Source organism: Delphinapterus leucas, chromosome 6, assembly GCF_059928025.1.
Source record: "Delphinapterus leucas isolate spDelLeu-1000000601 "Yukka" chromosome 6, BTC_Dleu_Yukka2, whole genome shotgun sequence".
Classification (NCBI taxonomy): Eukaryota; Metazoa; Chordata; class Mammalia; order Artiodactyla; family Monodontidae; genus Delphinapterus; species Delphinapterus leucas.
This window is the reverse complement of record NC_143134.1, coordinates 60583290-60602725: the sequence shown is the minus strand read 5'-3', so window position 1 is coordinate 60602725 and position 19436 is coordinate 60583290. Positions and strand designations below refer to the sequence as shown.

The following is a 19436-nucleotide window of genomic DNA, read 5'->3' as shown; positions in this document are numbered from 1 at the left end:
ATCAATAAGAAAGAGACAAACAACCAAAAGAATCAGAGATAAAGGGTATGAAGAAACTGTGCGCCGGAAAAGAAAACCAATAGCCAATAAACTTGGAAATGTGCACCTAAAAAGTTGTATTACTTTGTCCATAAGACCGGCAAACATTTTTCAAATTAATAATATCCACAGTTGGCAGAGATGTTGGAAAATAGAACGTATACTGTTGCTGCAATCTATTTAGAAGTCAGTCTAGCTGTATTTTTTTTTCTTTTTTTTGCGGGCCTGTCACTGTTGCAGCCTCTCCCGTTGCGGAGCACAGCCTCCGGACGCGCAGGCTCAGCGGCCATGGCTCACGGGCCCAGCCTCTCGCGGCATGTGGGATCTTCCCGGATCATGGCACGAACCCGTGTCCCCTGCATCGGCAGGCGGACTCTCAACAACTGCACCACCAGGGAAGCCCTAGCTGTATTTATTAAAAAATTTTAATGCATACACAGCAATATTACTTCCAGGATTCTATACTATTAAAACATACACATGCACAAGGGTCCATCTATTATGGTACACACTGTATTGAAACAACCTAAATGCTCTTCAGCAGGGAACTAGTTAAATAAATTATGGTACAATTATATTATCTAACTCTCTTCCGTCATTAGATAAAAAGTAAAGCAAACAGTAGAAATACCTCCCAGATATATTAAATGGAAAGCCTGTTCCTGGGAAAGGTGTATGGTATAAGATCCCATTTACATTAGTCAAAACTCAATGCTGATTTCTGCTAAGCATGGGCAGGGAAGAAATGGTAAAGTGAAAGATCATGTTGTGGCTTCTGAATGACTTAAATCTTTTACAACAGGAATGCTTTGATGTATTGCTTGAGTAATGTAAAAAAGAATGAACAATTTGAACAACATAAAAAAAGTCATTTATTTTGCAATAAGTAGATCCAACATACCTAGAGAAAAATTCAAGCACAATAAGGTAAGATGACATTTCAGCTAAACTGCTTCATAACCCAGATCCTTTTGTGCCCAGTATAAGTGGAAAGCACTTTCTGTTTCTAGAAAACTGTTTTTTGTTGTTGTTTTTGGTCACACCACGTGGCTTGCAGGATCTCAGTTCCCCGACCAGGGATTGAACTTGGGCCAGGGGTATCAAATCCTAACTGCTAAACCACCAAGGAACTCCCCCGCAAAATATTTTTTTTAAACTTTTAAAAAAAATATTTATTGGGCTTCCCTGGTGGCGCAGTGGTTGAGAGTCCGCCTGCCGATGCAGGGAACACGGGTTTGTGCCCCGGTCCGGGAAGATCCCACATGCCGCAGAGTGGCTAGGCCCGTGAGCCATGGCCGCTGAGCCTGCGCTCCGCAACGGGAGAGGCCACAACAGTGAGAGGCCCGCGTACCGCAAAAAAAAAAAAAAAAAAAAAAATTATTTATTTGGCTGCACCACGTCTTAGTTGCGGTATGCAGGACCTTCGCTGCAGCATGCGGGATCTTTAGTTGTGGCATGTGGGATCTAGTTCCCTGACCAGGGATCGAACCTGGGGCCCCTGCATTGGGAGCACAGAGTCTTAATTAGCCGCTGGACCACCAGGGAAGTCCCTAAAACTTTGTATTTAGAAATAACTTCAAATTTACAGAATGGTACAAAGAAAGCTTGTATGCCATTTATTCAGATTCATCTAGTGTTAACATTTTGCCCCATTAGCCTTATAATCTGCTCTTCCCTCTCCCTCTTCAACTCCATTTCCCTTCTTCTCTATCTAGATAAAAAAAATTTTGTAAACCATTTGAGAGTAAATTACATATATTGCGGCCCTGTACCTCTAAATACTCCAGTTTGTATTTTTTAAAAATACAGATATTCTCTTACATAACCACAGTACAGTTATCCACATCAGTAAATTTAACTACTTTAAACTCCTGTCCATTTTCCAATTTTGTCAATTGACCCAACAATGTTCCTTTGTAGCATTTTTCCCTTCAATACAGGAGCTAGTCTTAGGTCAACTATTGCATTTAGCTGTTCCATCTCCTTTGCCTCCTCTAATCTGGGACATTTTCACAGCCTTTGTCTTTTATGACACTGACATTTTTGGAGAGTACAGCCCTCTTCTTTTTTTTTTTTTTTTTTTTTAATAGAACCTTCCTTAGTTAAAGTTCCTCTGTGATCAGATTCAGGTTAGACTAGTACAGAAGGGACCCTGTGTCCTTGTCAGGTCACTTCTATGTGGAGGCACAGATGCTGTCTGCCCCCACTGGTGATATTAATTTTGGTCACCTGGTCAAAGTGGTGTCTGATTTCTCCACTGCATAGTTACCATTTTTGTCTTGCAAGTCATAAGGAATCTGTGGTGAGATAGGGTAAGAGCAGATCAATATCACGCTCCTCCTCCAAACTTGTCTATATCACCTGTGATGATGGCTACCTGACTCCACCTTTACTAGGAGAGCTGAACACTGCTTTCCCACCTCTAGCATTCCCTCCACTTCTACCAGTTAGTCTTTGGCATTCTGCTGAAAGTAAATCCCTCCCGTCTCCTCCATGTGTCTATCTAGTTGGTCATCATCCATATGGACTCAAGGAGACCTATTTTCAGTGGTCTATAATACATTACTGTCCTTACTTATTTTGGTGCTCAGATTGTCCCAAATTTGGTCTAGGCAACTTTTACATTTCTCACTCTTTACCCCCTCGGAGCAAATTCTAATACCTAGAACTTGCTTATTATGAGAATTCTGTTTTGCCAAGGAATCTTATAAGGTTAGGCACATCTAAACTTTTGCAATAAGACTCAATTATTTTTCCGAGTCCCCTAATGAAAACTGAGGTATGTAGCCACTGACCTACACACTTGACACGCCGATATACATTACAAAATGGACTTTGTTAAAAAAGAGAACATTAAGGGTCTGCTTGATTTGCTGCCATCTGAAGCTGAGTTTCCTTACCAATTCTTAGCTGATCTAATAAATACTGGGAGAACCTAAAGGATCGTCGGCGTTTGTATCAGAATAATGGTGCAGACCTCTAAAACAGTCTCTTTAATTGTTTCTTTTTAAGTAAGAGAAAGCGCTATCTATAGTGAAAACTGGCAAGAGTGTGCAGCCAACCTGAAAATAAAGAACTGCCAAAATTAAGAAGCTGAGAGGGTCTTCCCTGGTGGCGCAGTGGTTGAGAGTCCGCCTGCTGATGCAGGGGACACGGGTTCATGCCCCAGTTCGGGAAGATCCCACATGCTGCGGCGAGGCTGGGCCCGTGAGCCATGGCTGCTAAGGCTGCGCGTCCGGAGCCTGTGCTCCGCAACGGGAGAGGCCACAACAGTGAGAGGCCCGCGTACCGCAAAAAAAAAGGAAGCTGAGAAACATCTGGAGACAACAGAACAAGTCAGAACAATCAACGGAGTCTTGATCAATCACAAGAGAAATTTTGAGGAACTGCAGTACAATTTACAGAGACAGGAGCTCCTGAGAGCCTGATAGATTTGTGGCTGTAGAGGAAGTAAGTTGATTCTGGGTGAGAATTAGGTTACACCCATTAAGATATACCCGTACAAGATCCAAAAGGCTGAGGTCATTTTCCTGCCCCTTTCTGACTTTTTCTGCCGTCAAGCAAGGGTGAGGGAACTGACGTGGTCCCAACAGCTGGGCTCAGCATCCTTTCTCCACCTTCTAGCATATATAAGACAGCGGCAGCAGACGTGTCTCCATTCTGGCTTCCTGATCCCTGAACCACAGCTACTGCAAAGCGCTGGGAACTCTTAGCTCTAGAACCATCAGCCACAGAATACCAGCACCTGCCCTAGTGAGTCGGTTCTGGACAGCACTGAGGGTCTTTCACAGAGGCCCAGCCTAGAACCACACCTACAGCCCCTCCGTCCACTTTGTAAACATCTGGGGATTCCCTTCTTAAACTCTTTCATATGTAAACTACCTACACCAGTTTCTGCTTCCTGTGCTGAAACCTGATGGAGACAGATGATAGAGAAGAAAATAAGCAAACAAGATAATACAGATGGTGATTATATCTATGAGGAAATAGACAGGATGCGTAATAGAGGAAAGACAAAGGCTGCTCTGAAGATGAAACCCAAGGAAAACTGCACTTGGAACCTGATCTTTAAAGTGAGGATGGAAAGTTGAGAAGGAGCTGGTCACGTGAAGAACTGGTGCAGTCCGCCAGGCTGGGGAAACACTCACGCAGGAGCACTATGGTGGAAAAGAACTGGGCATGTTCAAGAAACCTAACGGAAGCCAGGGTGGCTACAGCAGAGGAACGACGGGGAGAGGGGCAGGAGATGAGCTGGAAGAGGAAAGCCAAAGAAAAGAAGTGTGGATTTCATCCTAAATAAACAGTTTGAAGCAGGGGCGCAATGTGATTACTATTTGTAAAAGCGCCCTTGGGCTGCAGAGTGAGAGTGGATTGCAGAGCCAGAGAGGAAGTAGGGAGACCAGTGAGGATGCTCTTCCAGAGATGCAGGGGGGAGAAGACAGTGGTGTGGCCTGGGGACCTAGTGGTGATGGAGAGCAGGGGCCAGTATGCAGTAAGGAGCCATGTTTTGGAGGTAGATCTGACAGGACTAGCTGATGACAGAGGCGTGGGAGGCAAAAGAAGCGTAAATTGAGGGGAACAGACAGGGAAAATCAAGGATGAGGCACGGGAAGGGCTTTTTTGGTTGAGTAATGCTGCTTTGAATTCTTCCCCCAAAGTCTTGTGTTTCCTCCTAAAATAATTATGGAAGGGGTGATTGTCACCAAATTGCCACAATTGAAATGGAATGCTTTTTGGTCTTTAACAAAGAGACAAGAGTTCATTTTAGCATGTCACATGTTGTGTCCACCCCCCCCCAAGTTGAACCTAATCTATTTTCACGTGAAACCTGCTCCCTGAGGCATGCAGACTTAAAGTTCTGACTGTGTACATCAAAAAGGGGGACTCTTATCTAGGTTAAAACCTCCTCCACCATAAACTATAAAGGGAGGTAAAAGCAGGTAAGCCTTTAGAAGATTAAAAAAAAAAAAAGATTCTTTCTAAGCTAGTAGCTTTACTTTTTAAATTTCCAATATAATTAGCATTACAGTTGGACTCGTGGAACCTAACACCTTATAAAGTCATCTCTACTATTTATGAAATCGGAGTAAATTTGCTTGACATCTGATGAAAAAGTCCACGAATCTCAATGTTTTCCATTTTGAAAAGTTGGGAGAAATACCACCTATGCACGTATGCTAATATTACTAAATAGAAAACTGTTAGAAATGTGAACACCTCAGGCTTCTAAAAGCATTAAGCGTATGAATAAATTATACTCACCCTCATTTTCTGAATGCTCCCTATTTAGCCCAGCTAGATTACATGCGTTATTTCACTTCATCCCACTGTAGGAGGGAGGAGGCTATGGCTCCAAGTGTCTTGCCCTTGGTTACCTAGCTTGGGCCAGTGTCTGCAAGGGCATTTACCATTGTTTGTATTTTAAAATGAAAACAAAAAAAACCCCTTCTCTCTGAAAACTAGATCTTAAAATGAATATCAGCAAATGCATATTGAATATCAAGATGTTCAATATGGCTAGTTGTAATATTCGATACAATTTTACTAGGATTCTTTCCCGCTCTGGAAAATTCTAGCCATTCTTATGTACTGATAAAAAGCAAAATCTATACATCATTGCTATTCAAATGAATGGCTCTGGATGAATTGCCAAGGCTGCTAGTAGCAACTCTCTGAGGTGGCCATTAGAATCCCCCACTGACTTATGAGGAGACTGAAGCTCACAGAGAGATTAAGTAACTTGCCCAAGGTCACAGTGCCTCTGCAAGTGACAGAACCCAATCCGTGTCCACTAACCTGTAAGCCCATCCACATTCTTTCCTCTCTCCCACATGCCTTCCTAGGAACAGATACGAGACAAATCTGAAATTCAGATGGGGTGCCTGAAAAGAGGCAGAAATTTTTTTTTTTTTCGGTACGCGGGCCTCTCACTGTTGTGGCCTCTCCCGTTGCGGAGCACAGGCTCCGGACGCGCAGGCTCAGCGGCCATGGCTCACGGGCCCAGCCACTCCGCGGCATGTGGGATCTTCCCAGACCGGGGCACGAACCCGTGTCCCCTGCACCAGCAGGCGGACTCTCAACCACTGCGCCACGAGGGAAGCCCGAGGCAGAAATTTTTTGACTCTTTGCCCTATTTGAGGCTTGTGCTAGGGTGACAGTCCCTTTCAATCAACTGTTAATGGCTTAGAAATGCAATTGCTTGTTTGTGCTTTGGCAGCAAGCTAAACATGTTGGATAAGTAGCATCTGCCTTGGTGAATGAACCAGAAAATCAGGAAAAACCATCATCTGTATATACTACACATCTTCTGCTTTATTGCAAATGGGACAAATTATTCATCTCGACAAGGGTAATTCACTCAGCCCTCGAGCCTGTCTTCTGATGACGTCACAGTGTTAAGAGCCAAGTCAGCGCTGACCCAAATGCACTCTGCTCTACAGTCTTGCTTTTTGATGCCTAACATGTCTGCTTTGTCCTCATCATATATAATGGCTGCTCATTTTTACTTCTGCCTGGGAAATTCTATTTTATCCTAATGATTTTTAATTTTTCAATCAAGTTAAAGGTGAAAAGTATATTGAGGTGAGAGCAGCAGATAAAGGAAATCTTTATGGGGTCATGAAAATGTTCTTAAATTGGATTGTGGTGATAGCTGCACAATGTAAATTTACTAAAGATCATTGAATTGTACACTTAAAAGGAGTGAATGAATGGCATGTAAATTACACCTCAATAAAGCTTTTTTTTTTAAGAATACTGAGATAACGCTAATAGATTTTGGAGGTAAATTCTCCTTTCTGGTTGAAAAGCTAAAAATATCACGTTGTTAGAAAGCACTGAAGGGAGTTCCTTTGCTGCTTTCTGGGGGGGAAAAGTCCCACCCTTTCCTTTTGGAACACCAAGGCACCTACATCCTATCCCTGCTGGGTGTCATAACCTGTATGGTGAAAGAGGAATACTTCTCCTTGGAAGCAGCCAGGAATGCTAAATGGTCATTGAGTACCTGGAGGGGAGAAAATAAGGGAATATCTGGAAAGGCTGGAGGAGAAATGGTACCTGAGGGAGGTCTTCAAGGATGAAGAGGAATCATCCAAGTGAGGAAACAGTGTATGAAAAAGCTGAGAAGTGAGAAAGGCTGCCCCTTTGGGAGATGGCGCCCCGAAGGGAGCTACAAGCACTTCACCACAGCTGATATTAAAGGTCCTGTTAGGAGGGCAAACTCCTAGGAACCACCCCAGACCTACTGAAGAAGAATGGCTTGTGGGAGGACCTAGGAACATGCATCTTAACAAGCCACCCACTCCCCTAACCAGGTTACCTATGCACCTTGTGAGAACCACCAAGATAGGTCCTAAGTAAGGCCTCATACACCATGCTCAAGTGTTTGCATAATACCTCAAAAGCAAAAGAAACACTGTGGACAGATTTTAAGCAGCAAGGTGAGGATGGACTTGAACTTTAAACACAGCAGTCTGGCATGGCACATGATTTTGAGGCAGAGAAAGAACCCTAGAGCTCCCTCCAGGGCCCAGGAGTGCACACACACTGTCACCTCCTTTACCTTTTAACCTCTTAGACTAAGTAGCCAAACACAAACATACCTCCTACAGTCTCCTATTAACATCTAGGTGCTTTATGATCTTATGGAAATGTCATAAGAATGTTATGACATTCACCAATGTTAAAGAGGGGACCATCCTGCACAACCACACATTTGGAGAAACTAGAGGTTACCACACGTACCACTTAGGTGTCAGGGGGCAAATGTCAGTTTCAAAATATTACGGATATGGCCAAGTCCCTTGCTGACTATTATAAACACTGTTCTGCTGAAACAGATGGCCCTTTGAGCCCATGTTTATACTCTCTTTTTCGGTAAGTGGTTTCCCCTCTCCGCTCAGGGAGGGAGAGGTGTGAGGATTATAAACTTGCAGAATTGACCTAGCTGGAGTCCTGTGATTAGCCTTAGAGGTATCTGCATCATCCTAAAGGAATCCAAGTGGAAGAGGAGTCTTGCAGGACTCTGCATGGGCCGACGTTTATGCAAGGTCAGTTCCTTATCGGATTGGGAAATCAATGTCAAGTATCCGCATCATGCAGCCTTAATAATAATAGTACTAAGGGCCAACATTTGCACCCCATATGCTAAGCACTTTATAGGGTGTTAATCCTCTCAATAACCCTCTGAGGACTCTCCTGCTGGTGCAGTGGTTAAGAATCCGCCTACCAATGCAGGGGACATGGGTTCGAGCCCCAGTCCAGGAAGATCCCTCATGCCGCAGAGCAACTAAGTCCGTGCGCCACAACTACCGAGCCTGCGCTCTAGAGCCCGCGAGCCACAACTACTGAGCCCACGTGCCACAACTACTGAAGCCCGCACGCCTAGAGCCCATGCTCCGCAACAAGAGAAGCCGCGGCAATGAGAAGCCCATGCACCGCAACGAAGAGTAGCCACGGCTCTCCACGACTAGAGAAAGCCCGCATGCAGCAACAAAGACCCAACACAGCCAAAAGTAAATAAATAAATAAATAAATAACTCTCTGAAGCAGGTTCTACAACATTATCCCCATTTGACTGATGAAGAAACTGAAGCTTAGAGAGATTAACTTATCTAAGTCTGTACATGGAGGAGCAGGGATTCAAACCCGTCTGACTCCAGAACTTCTGCCATAGCACTTCATGGGGTGTGTCAAATAGATTTCTATGTTTTCCGAGTTTTTGATGCCTATAATAGGAGTATTAAGGAAACAAGCAAATTTAATTCATAAAGCTTACGACGCTTTATAAACAAACTCACGTATAGCCCTAGAAATCACCTAGTACAGGGGTCAGCAAAATGTTTCCACAAAGACCCTATAAATATTTAGGCCGCGTGGGCCATACGGTGTGTCCTAACTACTACCTCCGACATTGAGTGTAAACAGCAACAGGCAACACCTAAACAAACGGGCATGTCTGTATTCCAATAAAACGTTATTTACAAGAACAGGCAGGAGGGAGGCTACATTGTTCTTGCAACACAGTCTGCCACTCCCTGACCTAGTGGAAAGGGCCATGAATGTAGAGTTAGAGCACTTGGCTTCTAACCCTCATTCCATGCCTAAGTGAGCTGGGTGGCCTTCAGCCAGTCACTGCCTGTGTCTAGGCTGTGAACTTCTGCATTACTTTCTCCCCTATAGGCTGCAAAAATAAGGTGAAACTACATTCGGACACACTAAAACAGATTCTCCATCAAACCCATAAATAATAAACCGTGGCAGCAATACCTTAAGGTAAAGCAGAAGGGAAGAGAAAACTAGCACGTTAAGGGTACTTCTATGTGCCAGGTGCTTTGTAAAACAGACTCGTATTTCATCCTGTTTGCCAACCTTCTGGGGTAGCTGTCATTATTCCTGTTTTATAAATGAAAAGCATCGGACAAGTTACATAACGAGCCCCAGGTCACACAGCAAATGAGACGAGAAGCCTAGACCGGAATCCAAGCCAGGGGTAGCTACTCTCGAACAACAAGCACTCGGGTGATGATCTTGCACAGATGATGACATCTGAGTGCTTCTGGCAGAGGGTCCTGGAGCCAGGCCTCATTCCCCTCTCTTCCGGACTCTCCCACTCTGTCATCTGTGTTGCCCGCCTCCTCTCAAAAAGATCCTACCCCATTTGGTCTGAAAAAACGGGGTGAGACTCTGAGGTTTGTTGCCTTTAGCTCTGAGTGGAAGGACTGTGATTCATGCATGGAAAATAGACCAGGAAGCCCAGAACTCTAGGACAAAGCAGCCTAAAGAAGCAGGGCAAGAGAAAAGAAGGACAGAGGGACACCCTCAGAGAACCCCTGACTGGTCCTGCTGACGGCACCAGAGTCGTGGGTCCAGGGGTTCTGCATCTGAGAACTTAGCTGAGGGTAAGAGTCTATGTGACAAAACACAGCCTATGGAAGTACTCAATCGTGCCTGACTTGTCTGCCTCCTTAACTAGTGCATTGCAGGTTACAGTCATCAGTTTAAAGCTAAGTACTTTGGAAATGGGGCTGGGAAAGGAAAAGAAATGGGATCATCCTTGCTTCCTTTATAAAAAAAAAAAAAGAAACACATTTCCCAAATGTGGGAGGATACATATGTCAAGGAAGAAAATTGAAAAAAACAAACGAAAACAAAAAACCCAAACTGCTTAGCTGAGCGTTCAAGACCTACCAAAATCTGCTGGAACACACACAGCACTGTCTTCCAGCCTCGACCACAGAGCCCTCGCACAGTCTGCACTTCAGCCTCCACCAAGCTTCACCCATGCCCAGGCATGTTTCCCCGCTGGTCCCTCTGCCTGAAGGAATGAAGCCGTGATCTGCTCTCCATGGCTGCCTGCTAAAACTCCACCCCTCAAAGTCCAGATCCCATGTCACCTTCTAGATCACAAACGTCAAAGCCGAGAACTTCAGAAACAGATCATCAAGGTCAATTCCTTCAGGTTACATAAGAGGAAACCAAGGCCCAAAGGGGTTAAGTCACACAGCTGGGCAGTAAAGACTTGGTCTGGAAACCAAGTTAGCTGATCTGACTTGGGGGCGGAGGGGCAGGGAGGCACGCCTCACCAGCACCTTCAGGGTGAGTGACGACCCCAGGAAAGCCCTCTCTTCCTCCTCCTTCCTGAAGCCCCAGGCCTGCTTACAAGCTCGCCGAACTCGCCCCTCCATTCCAGGTGAGAGTGGTTTTGTGTGTCCATATTCCTGCTTGGCTGCTCCAGAGGGATCAAAACCATGTCTTTCCCATCGTGTTATCCCAGTACCTAGCTAGCGCTGCACAGAGTGGGCCTTCAGGGGGCTGTAACAGTCATTCAGCAAAACAAAAACACCAGAAAACAACCTCCCTCCCCACCTCCGGTCCTGTCTTCCTCCAATCAATCGGCCTCCATGCACTGCCAGAGGGACCAACCTACAGCACGGATCGCACCACGCCTCTGCTCAGCTGAAACCCTTAAATGCACACCATTGCACATCATGATATCCACGATTCAGCATGAAAAACTTAGAAGAGCCCTTCCTGCCCTTGAGCCTCATTTCCTGCCACCCAGAGCACCACAAGCACTTCTTCACCTCCGAACCCTATGCCTGCTGTTCCCTCTCCCTGGGACGCACTGCAAGAGTCCCCTTTGTCCCCAGCTCTCTTCTACATGGCTAACCCCTACTCATCCCGCAAGACCCAGAATGTCTAAGAAATGGCCTCCTTGAGGAAACCATCCCTGATTACCCATTCCCTCTCCCCACTCCAGGTGAGATGCCCTCCTCCGTGCTGCCAAAGCACCTCGGCATCCCTCCTGTGTAGTTCTCAGCACAGAGAACTGCACTATTTGTTTACACACCTGCCCCCCACCTCCCACTAGACCATCACTTAGGGCAGGAGCACCTGGTATAAAACCCGATACATTAACTTAGACTGAATAATCTTCTCCTTCACTAATTACAATCAGACCCAACAAATATACATAGTGCGTCATTTCACTAAAATATTTTAAAATACAGGTCCACAGATCTCAGCAAAAAAAGCTCTTACTACACACCCAGTCTTTCAATAAAGAGCTCAAGATGCATAATGGCATTATGAACTGCCAGGAAGTCAACACGTCAAGATTCCCTTTAGAGAGGTGTGGTGACCTAGCCAGTACGGCCAACTGGCCAGAGTCTGGGTATGTGACCGACTCCCACTAAGCACAGGGATGGAAGAGGAAAGTTCTGACACAGTGACCGAGGGGAGGTTTGACAAAGGGAAGCTCTCCCCAGGAAGCCTCTCAGCGCCCAGGCGAATCCCCGGGCACTCCTCTCCTGGGAAGTGAGCACACAGTAACTTCAGGAGACCTGCCTGAGCTGGCCACCGGGGCACCTGAGACTGGGGGCCGGGGGATTGTCAACAGACAGCCAGACGGAAACCACTAGCCTCTCAAAATTCACAGTATCCAGTTCACACGGTGCATAATTAGTAACAGCACCCGTAGGCAGGGAGCTAAGATAGGAAGGAAAGCAAACAGCTAACCCAAGAAGAACTGATTCCTGTCTAAGAAGCACGCCTGCACCTCTGGACTTGAGGGGGAGGTAGGAGATGTGGGGCAAAGGGGACGTGAGCAGAAAATGAGGGCAAGTTTCACTGAGAAAGTAGCATTCCCAGAACAGATGGGCTTTCAAATGATTCAAAATTGAACATTTCAGGGGACACGGTGGCATGTCCACCGTGTGGCGCACGTGGTGGCGCAGTGGTTGAGAGTCCGCCTGCCGATGCAGGGGACACGGGTTCGTGCCCCGGTCCGGGAAGATCCCACATGCCGCGGAGCGGCTGGGCCGTGAGCCATGGCCGCTGAGCCTGCGCGTCCGGAGCCTGTGCTCCACAATGGGAGAGGCCACAACAGTGAGAGGCCCGCGTACCGCAAAAAAAAAAAAAAAAAAATTGAACATTTCAGGAAAATTGCCTGTTTGTTAACCTGAGCTGGCATCCAGACTGACGACGGTAAGCTGATGCTATTTTTTTCCTCTCGCTCACCTGCAGGACCAATTTACAAACATCCTTTCCTAACCTTGCCCAGATTCATCCACCCATAAGCAAATGGCCGTGCTCCCTCAGTAAGGAAAGTCACAGTGAGCCAAGCAGGTGAGTCAATTCTGCATGAGGTCCTTCCCCACCCTCCACACCCACCGGAAGGCTGAATCCTACCCAGTTGTCTTCTTAGGTAACAGCACCGCCAGCCAGCCAAGAATCATCTCTTACCGGCTCCTCCCTTCCGCCCGTTCCACTGCCCCTCCAACTAGGGAACAGGCCACCAGGCCAATTCCTCCTCCGAGTCCTCCCTGAGAAGTCCCTCCTTTCTGGCCTCCTCTCTCCAACCCCAAGACCTCTGCTCCACTCCAGTCCTCGCCACCTCCCATTCTGAACTGTCGCAACAGCCTCTTGCCCTTACTGCCACCACCTCCAGCCTGGTTGCACCAACTTCACCAGACTCAGCTTCCTAAAATAAATAATTGTATCACTCTTGCCTAGTTAAAAAACCCTCTGGGTCCCCATTTTTTAGGAGATCGCAGCCCTCCAAGGCACTCCTCCCCATATGCTGAGCACCCTGCTGACCCCAGGGCGTGCTCTCATCCCCGCCCCACCTCAACTTCCACCCACGCCTCTGCCTTATTGCACTTGCTCCACCTAGCACACCCTTCAAGATCCAGTTCAGGGAGCCGGATTCTTCCAGCTCCATTCTTCTTCCTCAAAATTGCTTTGCCAATTCGGGCTCTTTTGTGTTTCCATACGAATTTTAAACGTTTTTGTTCTAGTTCTGTGAAACATGCCATTGGTAACTTGATAGAGATTGCATTGAATCTGTAGATGGCCTTGGGTAGTATGGTCATTTTAATAATATTGATTCTTCCAATCCAAGAACACAGTATGCATTTCCATCTGTTTGTGTAATCTTGGATTTCTTTCATCAGCATCTTATAGCTTTCAGAGTACAGGTCTTTTGCCTTCTTAGGTAGGTTTATTCCTAGGTATTTTATTCTTTTTCATGCGATGGTAAATGGGATTGTTTCCTTTATATACATACTACTATATATAAAATAGATGACCAACAAGGGCCTCCTGTATAGCACTGGGATCTATACTCAAAATCTTGCAATAACCTAAAATGGAAAAGAATCTAAAAAAGAAAAAATATATATATATACACATACATCTGAATCACTTTGCTATACACCTGAAACTAACACAACATTGTAAATCAACTATATTTTAATAAAAAAAATTTTTTTAAACACCCAGTTCAAATACCACCTCTTCTTTAAAGTCTTTGCCAGCCTTTAGCTAAACAAGGGCAACCAACCATTCCTGTTTGCACCTGTTGTCCTGGAGTAATTACTGAAAGCAGCACACTGACTTCCCCAGGGCCCTGCTGTGGATGATAAATTATATGGCCCTCCTACCTAAAATCTACCCTGACCCAAAGACAGCACTCGTTACTTGTGTAACTGTGTCTTTTGCTAGAGCGTGTGTTCCTCAAGAGCAATCAAGCCATCTTATCTCAGTATGGACTTCCAGCACCTTAAGACTGCGGCACCTGGGGAGGTGCTCAATGAACACTGATGGAATGAAAGAATGAATCTGATACGAAGAAAACTGTAGCAATCAGTTTTATCTAAACTTCATCTAAAACGCCAGTGGGGAAAATTTCTAAATGAGAATTAGATCCAAAAAGTCCTGGGCCAAAAATTCAGGCCATGAAAGCATCTGTCACATGAACCATTTCTTTCCCTAATCCAGTGTTTCTCAACTTTTTTTCAATATTGTCCTCCTGCCCCAGGAGCCTTTTTAGACATTTTTTTCCCTAACCACATCCCCCATGAAATGTTAATAGCACAAAGATATATCTGTACTTTATACATAAAAGAGCAAGTATAAAGTTTATTCTTCTTATATAATAATGGGTTCAGAATGGCAATAAAAATGTTAAGTCATGTTTTAAAATTTAAAGCTATTAACATTAAACTTTGTATTTGCTGAGTAACTTTTAATGTAATTTTAATGTAAAAATGTGATGTATCAAATTATACATAAAAATTACCAATTTCTACATAATAATAGCAATGTAACCAAATTTTTCAAACTTTCAAAACTGCTATTTTTCCAGAAAAGGTAAAACAATTGAAAACAAAATCTTCTTAAAAGTTATTTTTCATGAACTTAACTCTTGTTTTATATGAGAAAATAATTTTTAACTTATCCAGCTGCTACATATTCATTCAGATATCATCAATAGTTTCTCTTTTCAATACTTGGCATAGTTATTAGTGGGTTGAATAATTCTAATAGGATTAAAGAATAAAATATAAAGTACTTTTATTTAATTTTCAAATCCCAAGTCACACACAAAGCAGTGTGGGTCGAACATAAGCACTTAACATCCACAAGGCAGCCAAAGGCAGCCCTAATGGATAAGGAAGTCACCAACAGAGATATGGCTTCAGGATGAAGCTATTGATGGACAGAAAGTTCTCCAGTCATAGCCATCTAGTTGCCATAGGTTTGTAGTAATGACCCTGCATACATTGTGTATATCTTCCATGAACTCAATGTCAATGTTGCTTGTGTAATACCCAAGAAAAACCAATGAGAGAAATTTAAATGTTAAGAAGTAAGATTTTGCCCACCAAGCTTTGAAGGGCCACAAACCACTGGAACATCTGAGAAGTTTCTGCCTCCCTCCAGAACCACTTTTTGCCACCCCTGAGGCTGCAAGCCCTAACCTCTGTGTTCCCACGTTTATCCTCCTAGCACCTAGAGAAAAAAACACACCAGTTTACCTAAGAAAACACCCCATCCCACAACGATAATAAGGGCCCCTCTACTACCATCATCTCCTTGGGTACTTTTAAAGAAAAGGGATTCCCACACTATTAGCCTTTCTCCCAAACAAAGGAGCCCCCCACCTCTAAAACTGTAGACTTTTGGAGCTGGAAGAACACTCAGGGCTCATAGAGCCCCTCCATCTTCAGATGAGGAAACTTAAAAGAGCCCTAAGAGGTAGAGAGACTGGCTCAATCAAGGTCACTATATTGTTATAGACAGAGACCTTGTCAGCCTGGGTCACTGTTGTATCTCCAAGCTAGGACCAGGCTTGGCACATAACACAGTCAGATGTTTGCACACTTAATGAATGAATGGCTATTGGGCAAATTAGTGACTGAGCTGAGAGCCCAGTTCACCTAATTCCTAACCTACCACTTTTCCAACTACACCAATTTGTCCCTTTTTACTTTCCCAGCATATGAAATAGTGGCCTCAAAGACTATCAAATTTATATTGTTTGAAAAACTTCCCAGCTCTTTTAGTTTCACACATCCAGAAAGCTGAAGAGCAGGGTCTTGTGCGCTTGTGGTAGAGTGCTTCAGCCCACTGAAAGTGAGGGACTTTCCACAAATAAGTCAAGGGTACCCGGTTGACAATGCATCACTTCTTACTTGTTTACCCTGTCTTGATCACTTTTCTAGAGTTCGTGTTCACGTGCCATATCTCCATACCCAGACTGAGAACCGTAGACAGCCAAAACTGCCTTCCGTTTCTAAGACACCTACTAAGTTTAAGCACGAAGCAAATGTTCAATAAATGTTTGCAAAATTTATTCCAATGGAAATGGTGCACCATGAGGAACAAAAGTGGATTTGGCATGAACAAAAAAAGTCTGATTGTACTTTGCTCATTTCCTAGGACCAGTAGAGTACCTAACATGTAATGGGAGCCTAACAGTTACTGAATTTTAAAAAACAAATGAAAGATATGGCAAAAACTGAGATGTTATTAAGCACAGTCTTCATTCATTCAATAAATTCATTGAATTTATTCATTCAATAAATATGTATTACCAAGTATCTGTGTGCCAGGCTCTCTGCTGCTCTAAAACCTAATTTCCCCCACAGAGCCAGAGCCCTCCTCCCTAGCAAACGCATGGCATTAGGTTCACCTTGCAGGCTGTGGGCACAGCTAGGGTAGCCATGTCTCAATATGCCCAAGACAGTCCCAGTTTACACCTACTGTCCAAGTGTTCTCTCCCAACAATGCCCTGGTCTAGACAATTATATCACCCTAAGTGTAGCAAATCTTTTTCAACAAGAAGCCCAGGGATTCAAAAATTTCACTCCACATTTACTAGCTACTCCCAGTCCCTTTTTTTTGGCTGTGCCATGCAGCATGTGGGATCTTAGTTCCCCAACCAGGGATCGAACGCATGCCCCCTGCAGTGGAAGGGCAGAGTTCTAACCACTGGACTGCCAGGGAATTCCCTACTCCCAGTCTTGTTTCCTTATTTCTAATACAGGCATAACACATTAAACTAAATGGTTATAAATAGAAAAGTGACTGGGGACAAGGCTGGGACATCAGATTGAGACTACACTGTAGAGAGCCTTGCATGCCAAGAACACGGATACATAATTTAATATACAGCAGGGAGCGATAAAAACCTTTAAGGGATAAAATGAATGTATAGTCAAACCACTATGAGTGTTATGATGTTGGTTACAGAAAAGATCTAAGACAGGAGGAATGAAAAACGCCGGCTCCAGGTCGTACCAAAAAGACAGCCTAAAGCTGTAAATAAAGAAAGGTTGTCACAGATGAAAACGGCAACAAATATGCTATTTCATCATTTGCCTTTATGTGTAATTTTAAAGTTTCAACAATAGATGCAGCTGTGCAAGCTCTAGTTCATTGATCTGTGGTCCTGACACCCTCCTTGGAAGGAAGTAAGGAAGCTTCTGGACAGTCAGGCTTGCCCTCCTGTCGGCCAGTCGTGTAAAGGAGCTGGAGCTCGGTTTTTGTTTTATTTTAAGTGCTACATTTCAAACATAGCATTCGTTGTCAAAAGAGTTTCCCGACACTGAAAGAGATGGACAGGAAGCTTAACCCGCCAACTCCAGATCTTCCACTACTGCATCATTTGAAACTAAGCCTCCTCAGGCAGCGACTTGTAAAATTCAAGTCAGGTAAAATGGCAGCAGCAGCCGCTGTGGGTGCTGCTCCTGCGGCCGCCGCCGCTGGCCTCAACTTCAAGCGCCGGAGAGCGCGTCTCTCCGGAGCTGCCAACTGCTCAAAGGAACAGTCGATAAATCAACAGGTCCTGCTCGCCCGCCCGAGGGTGCTCAGACCCGGGCGCGCCAGCCACAGAAGGAAGTGGCTAATTATTTAAAGACAGTCGAGACCACTAGAGGCCGGAGTCGGCTCTCCAAGCGCCTTCCCTCCGTCCACCACCCACACTGGGAACCTGCTGGGAAGAGGCCCGGGCCCCGTACACGGAGGGGAAAGCACCAATTCCTGGGCTGCTGCTCCAGGTCCCTAGCCTTCCAGCCCCTGGGCAGCCCTGCACTGCCCGCGGGTGCAGACACCCCGAGGGCTCCTTTTTCCTCCGGCTGTCCCCCTCCTCTCATCGATTGCAAGCCTTTCTGTTCTGCCACCGGAAACTTCCAGAGAAGGTGAGATTCCCAGGTCAAGAGACGATTCTACAAACTCTAAAGGGCCAATGTCGGGACTTCAGAGTCAGACCTCATAAAGCCTAGGCGTCCCTGATGAGGCTCAGTACTGCTCTGTACTGCGGGTCCTGCGCTCCCGCGCGTTCGCACTCATCCACCCGCTGGCCGGACGTGGTGTCCTCCGATCCGCAAGAGTCCACGCTGCCGGCGCCCGCAACTTCAGCAGCGCCTCCGCTCCGAGAGCCGCAGAGACCACTCCTCGCTCCAGCGAGGACAGACCTCCCAAGGCCTCGTGTCCCCAGCCGCAACCCCTGTCCCTTCCCCCGGGCGGGAGGCTGCAGGTCCCAGACAGGGAACCAAGGAGGCGGAACCTTGACCGTCCCTGCCGGACTCGCTCAACCCTGCCGAGCTCGCTCATTCCTCCCGGGCTCAAGGGGCAGTGCCCACACTCCCCACCAGCCAGTACCTCGTCCGCTTCCAACTCTGCTCCGTTGCCTACGAGCGCCATGTTCCTCCTCCGGCTGCCGCCGCCCAGAAACCAAACAGGGAGCTCAGAGCCAACTCAGTTTCTCGGCTCCGGGCTCAGCCCAGCGCTAGCAAAGGAGGAAGAGGATGGCCCCGCGCTCCCGCCGGGTCCCGGGCGGGGCCAGCGCGCAGCTGGGCGTGTGCTTTCCCCGCCCCCGGCGCCCGCACACCAGAAGAGCATCCATTTCCCGAGCCGGCGCCGGGTGGCGGGCCTCTACACAAGCTCCGCCCCCTGCAGGCCTCGCCCCGCCCTCCACGCGGCTCTGACTAGAGCAGCCAATCAGATTCCCCAACGCTTTTCCGCCTCCAGACGGCATCCACTTAGGATCCACATGGGAGGGGTCATTGCGTGGGCGGAGTCACCTCGTGGGCGGAGTCACTGGCGAAGTTCGCTGGTCCGGCCCACTCTCTGGAAAGGCACCTGAGAGTACCAGCTACCAGTACTCTGTGGGGAGGCCTGGAGCCAAGAGAGCGCTGGGTTAACGAGGCCAACCAAGGTCAAAGCCACCTAACCCTGATGCCCCTTTGAACCGTCCACCTGGTCTCTGGGCCAGTGCCAGTCCCCTTCCCTCGCCAGGTGTGCACTGCATCTCGCAGATGGTGAGGCCAGAGAGCAGCCTTGAGTCAAGGTCACAAGTCACCCAAAGGTCTCTGTCATTCCACCTGTCCAGACACTAAGTCAGGGACATCATCTTCAGATACAGGAATGCTGTGTTTGCTTCTGTGTATGGTTGAAAAATAACAGAAAAACCACAGGACATATATTTATACAACTTAGAGCTCCTCTACCCCTCCTCCCAATATTCTGTCACGATGACCCATTTTGTAACCCCAAACATATGTGCATAATTCGTGCTTGAACTATAAGATCCATGAGGGTGCGGATGCTTT

General features: G+C 46.2%; 1 protein-coding gene across 2 annotated transcripts in view; it reads right to left on the bottom strand.

Moving 5' to 3' along the window:
• TTC39B (tetratricopeptide repeat domain 39B) overlaps window positions 1-18736 on the bottom strand; it is a 157316-nt gene extending 138580 nt beyond the window's left edge. Inside the window, exon 1 of one of the 2 annotated variants that reach the window (XM_089913211.1) lies at window positions 18487-18736. In XM_089913211.1, coding sequence (XP_089769337.1) covers window positions 18487-18528 — 42 coding nt within the window. In that variant the 5' untranslated portion in view covers window positions 18529-18736. The remainder of the gene's footprint in view (window positions 1-18486) is intronic. The other variant, XM_089913208.1, reaches the window with a different exon arrangement.
• Window positions 18737-19436: the final 700 nt, after the last annotated feature.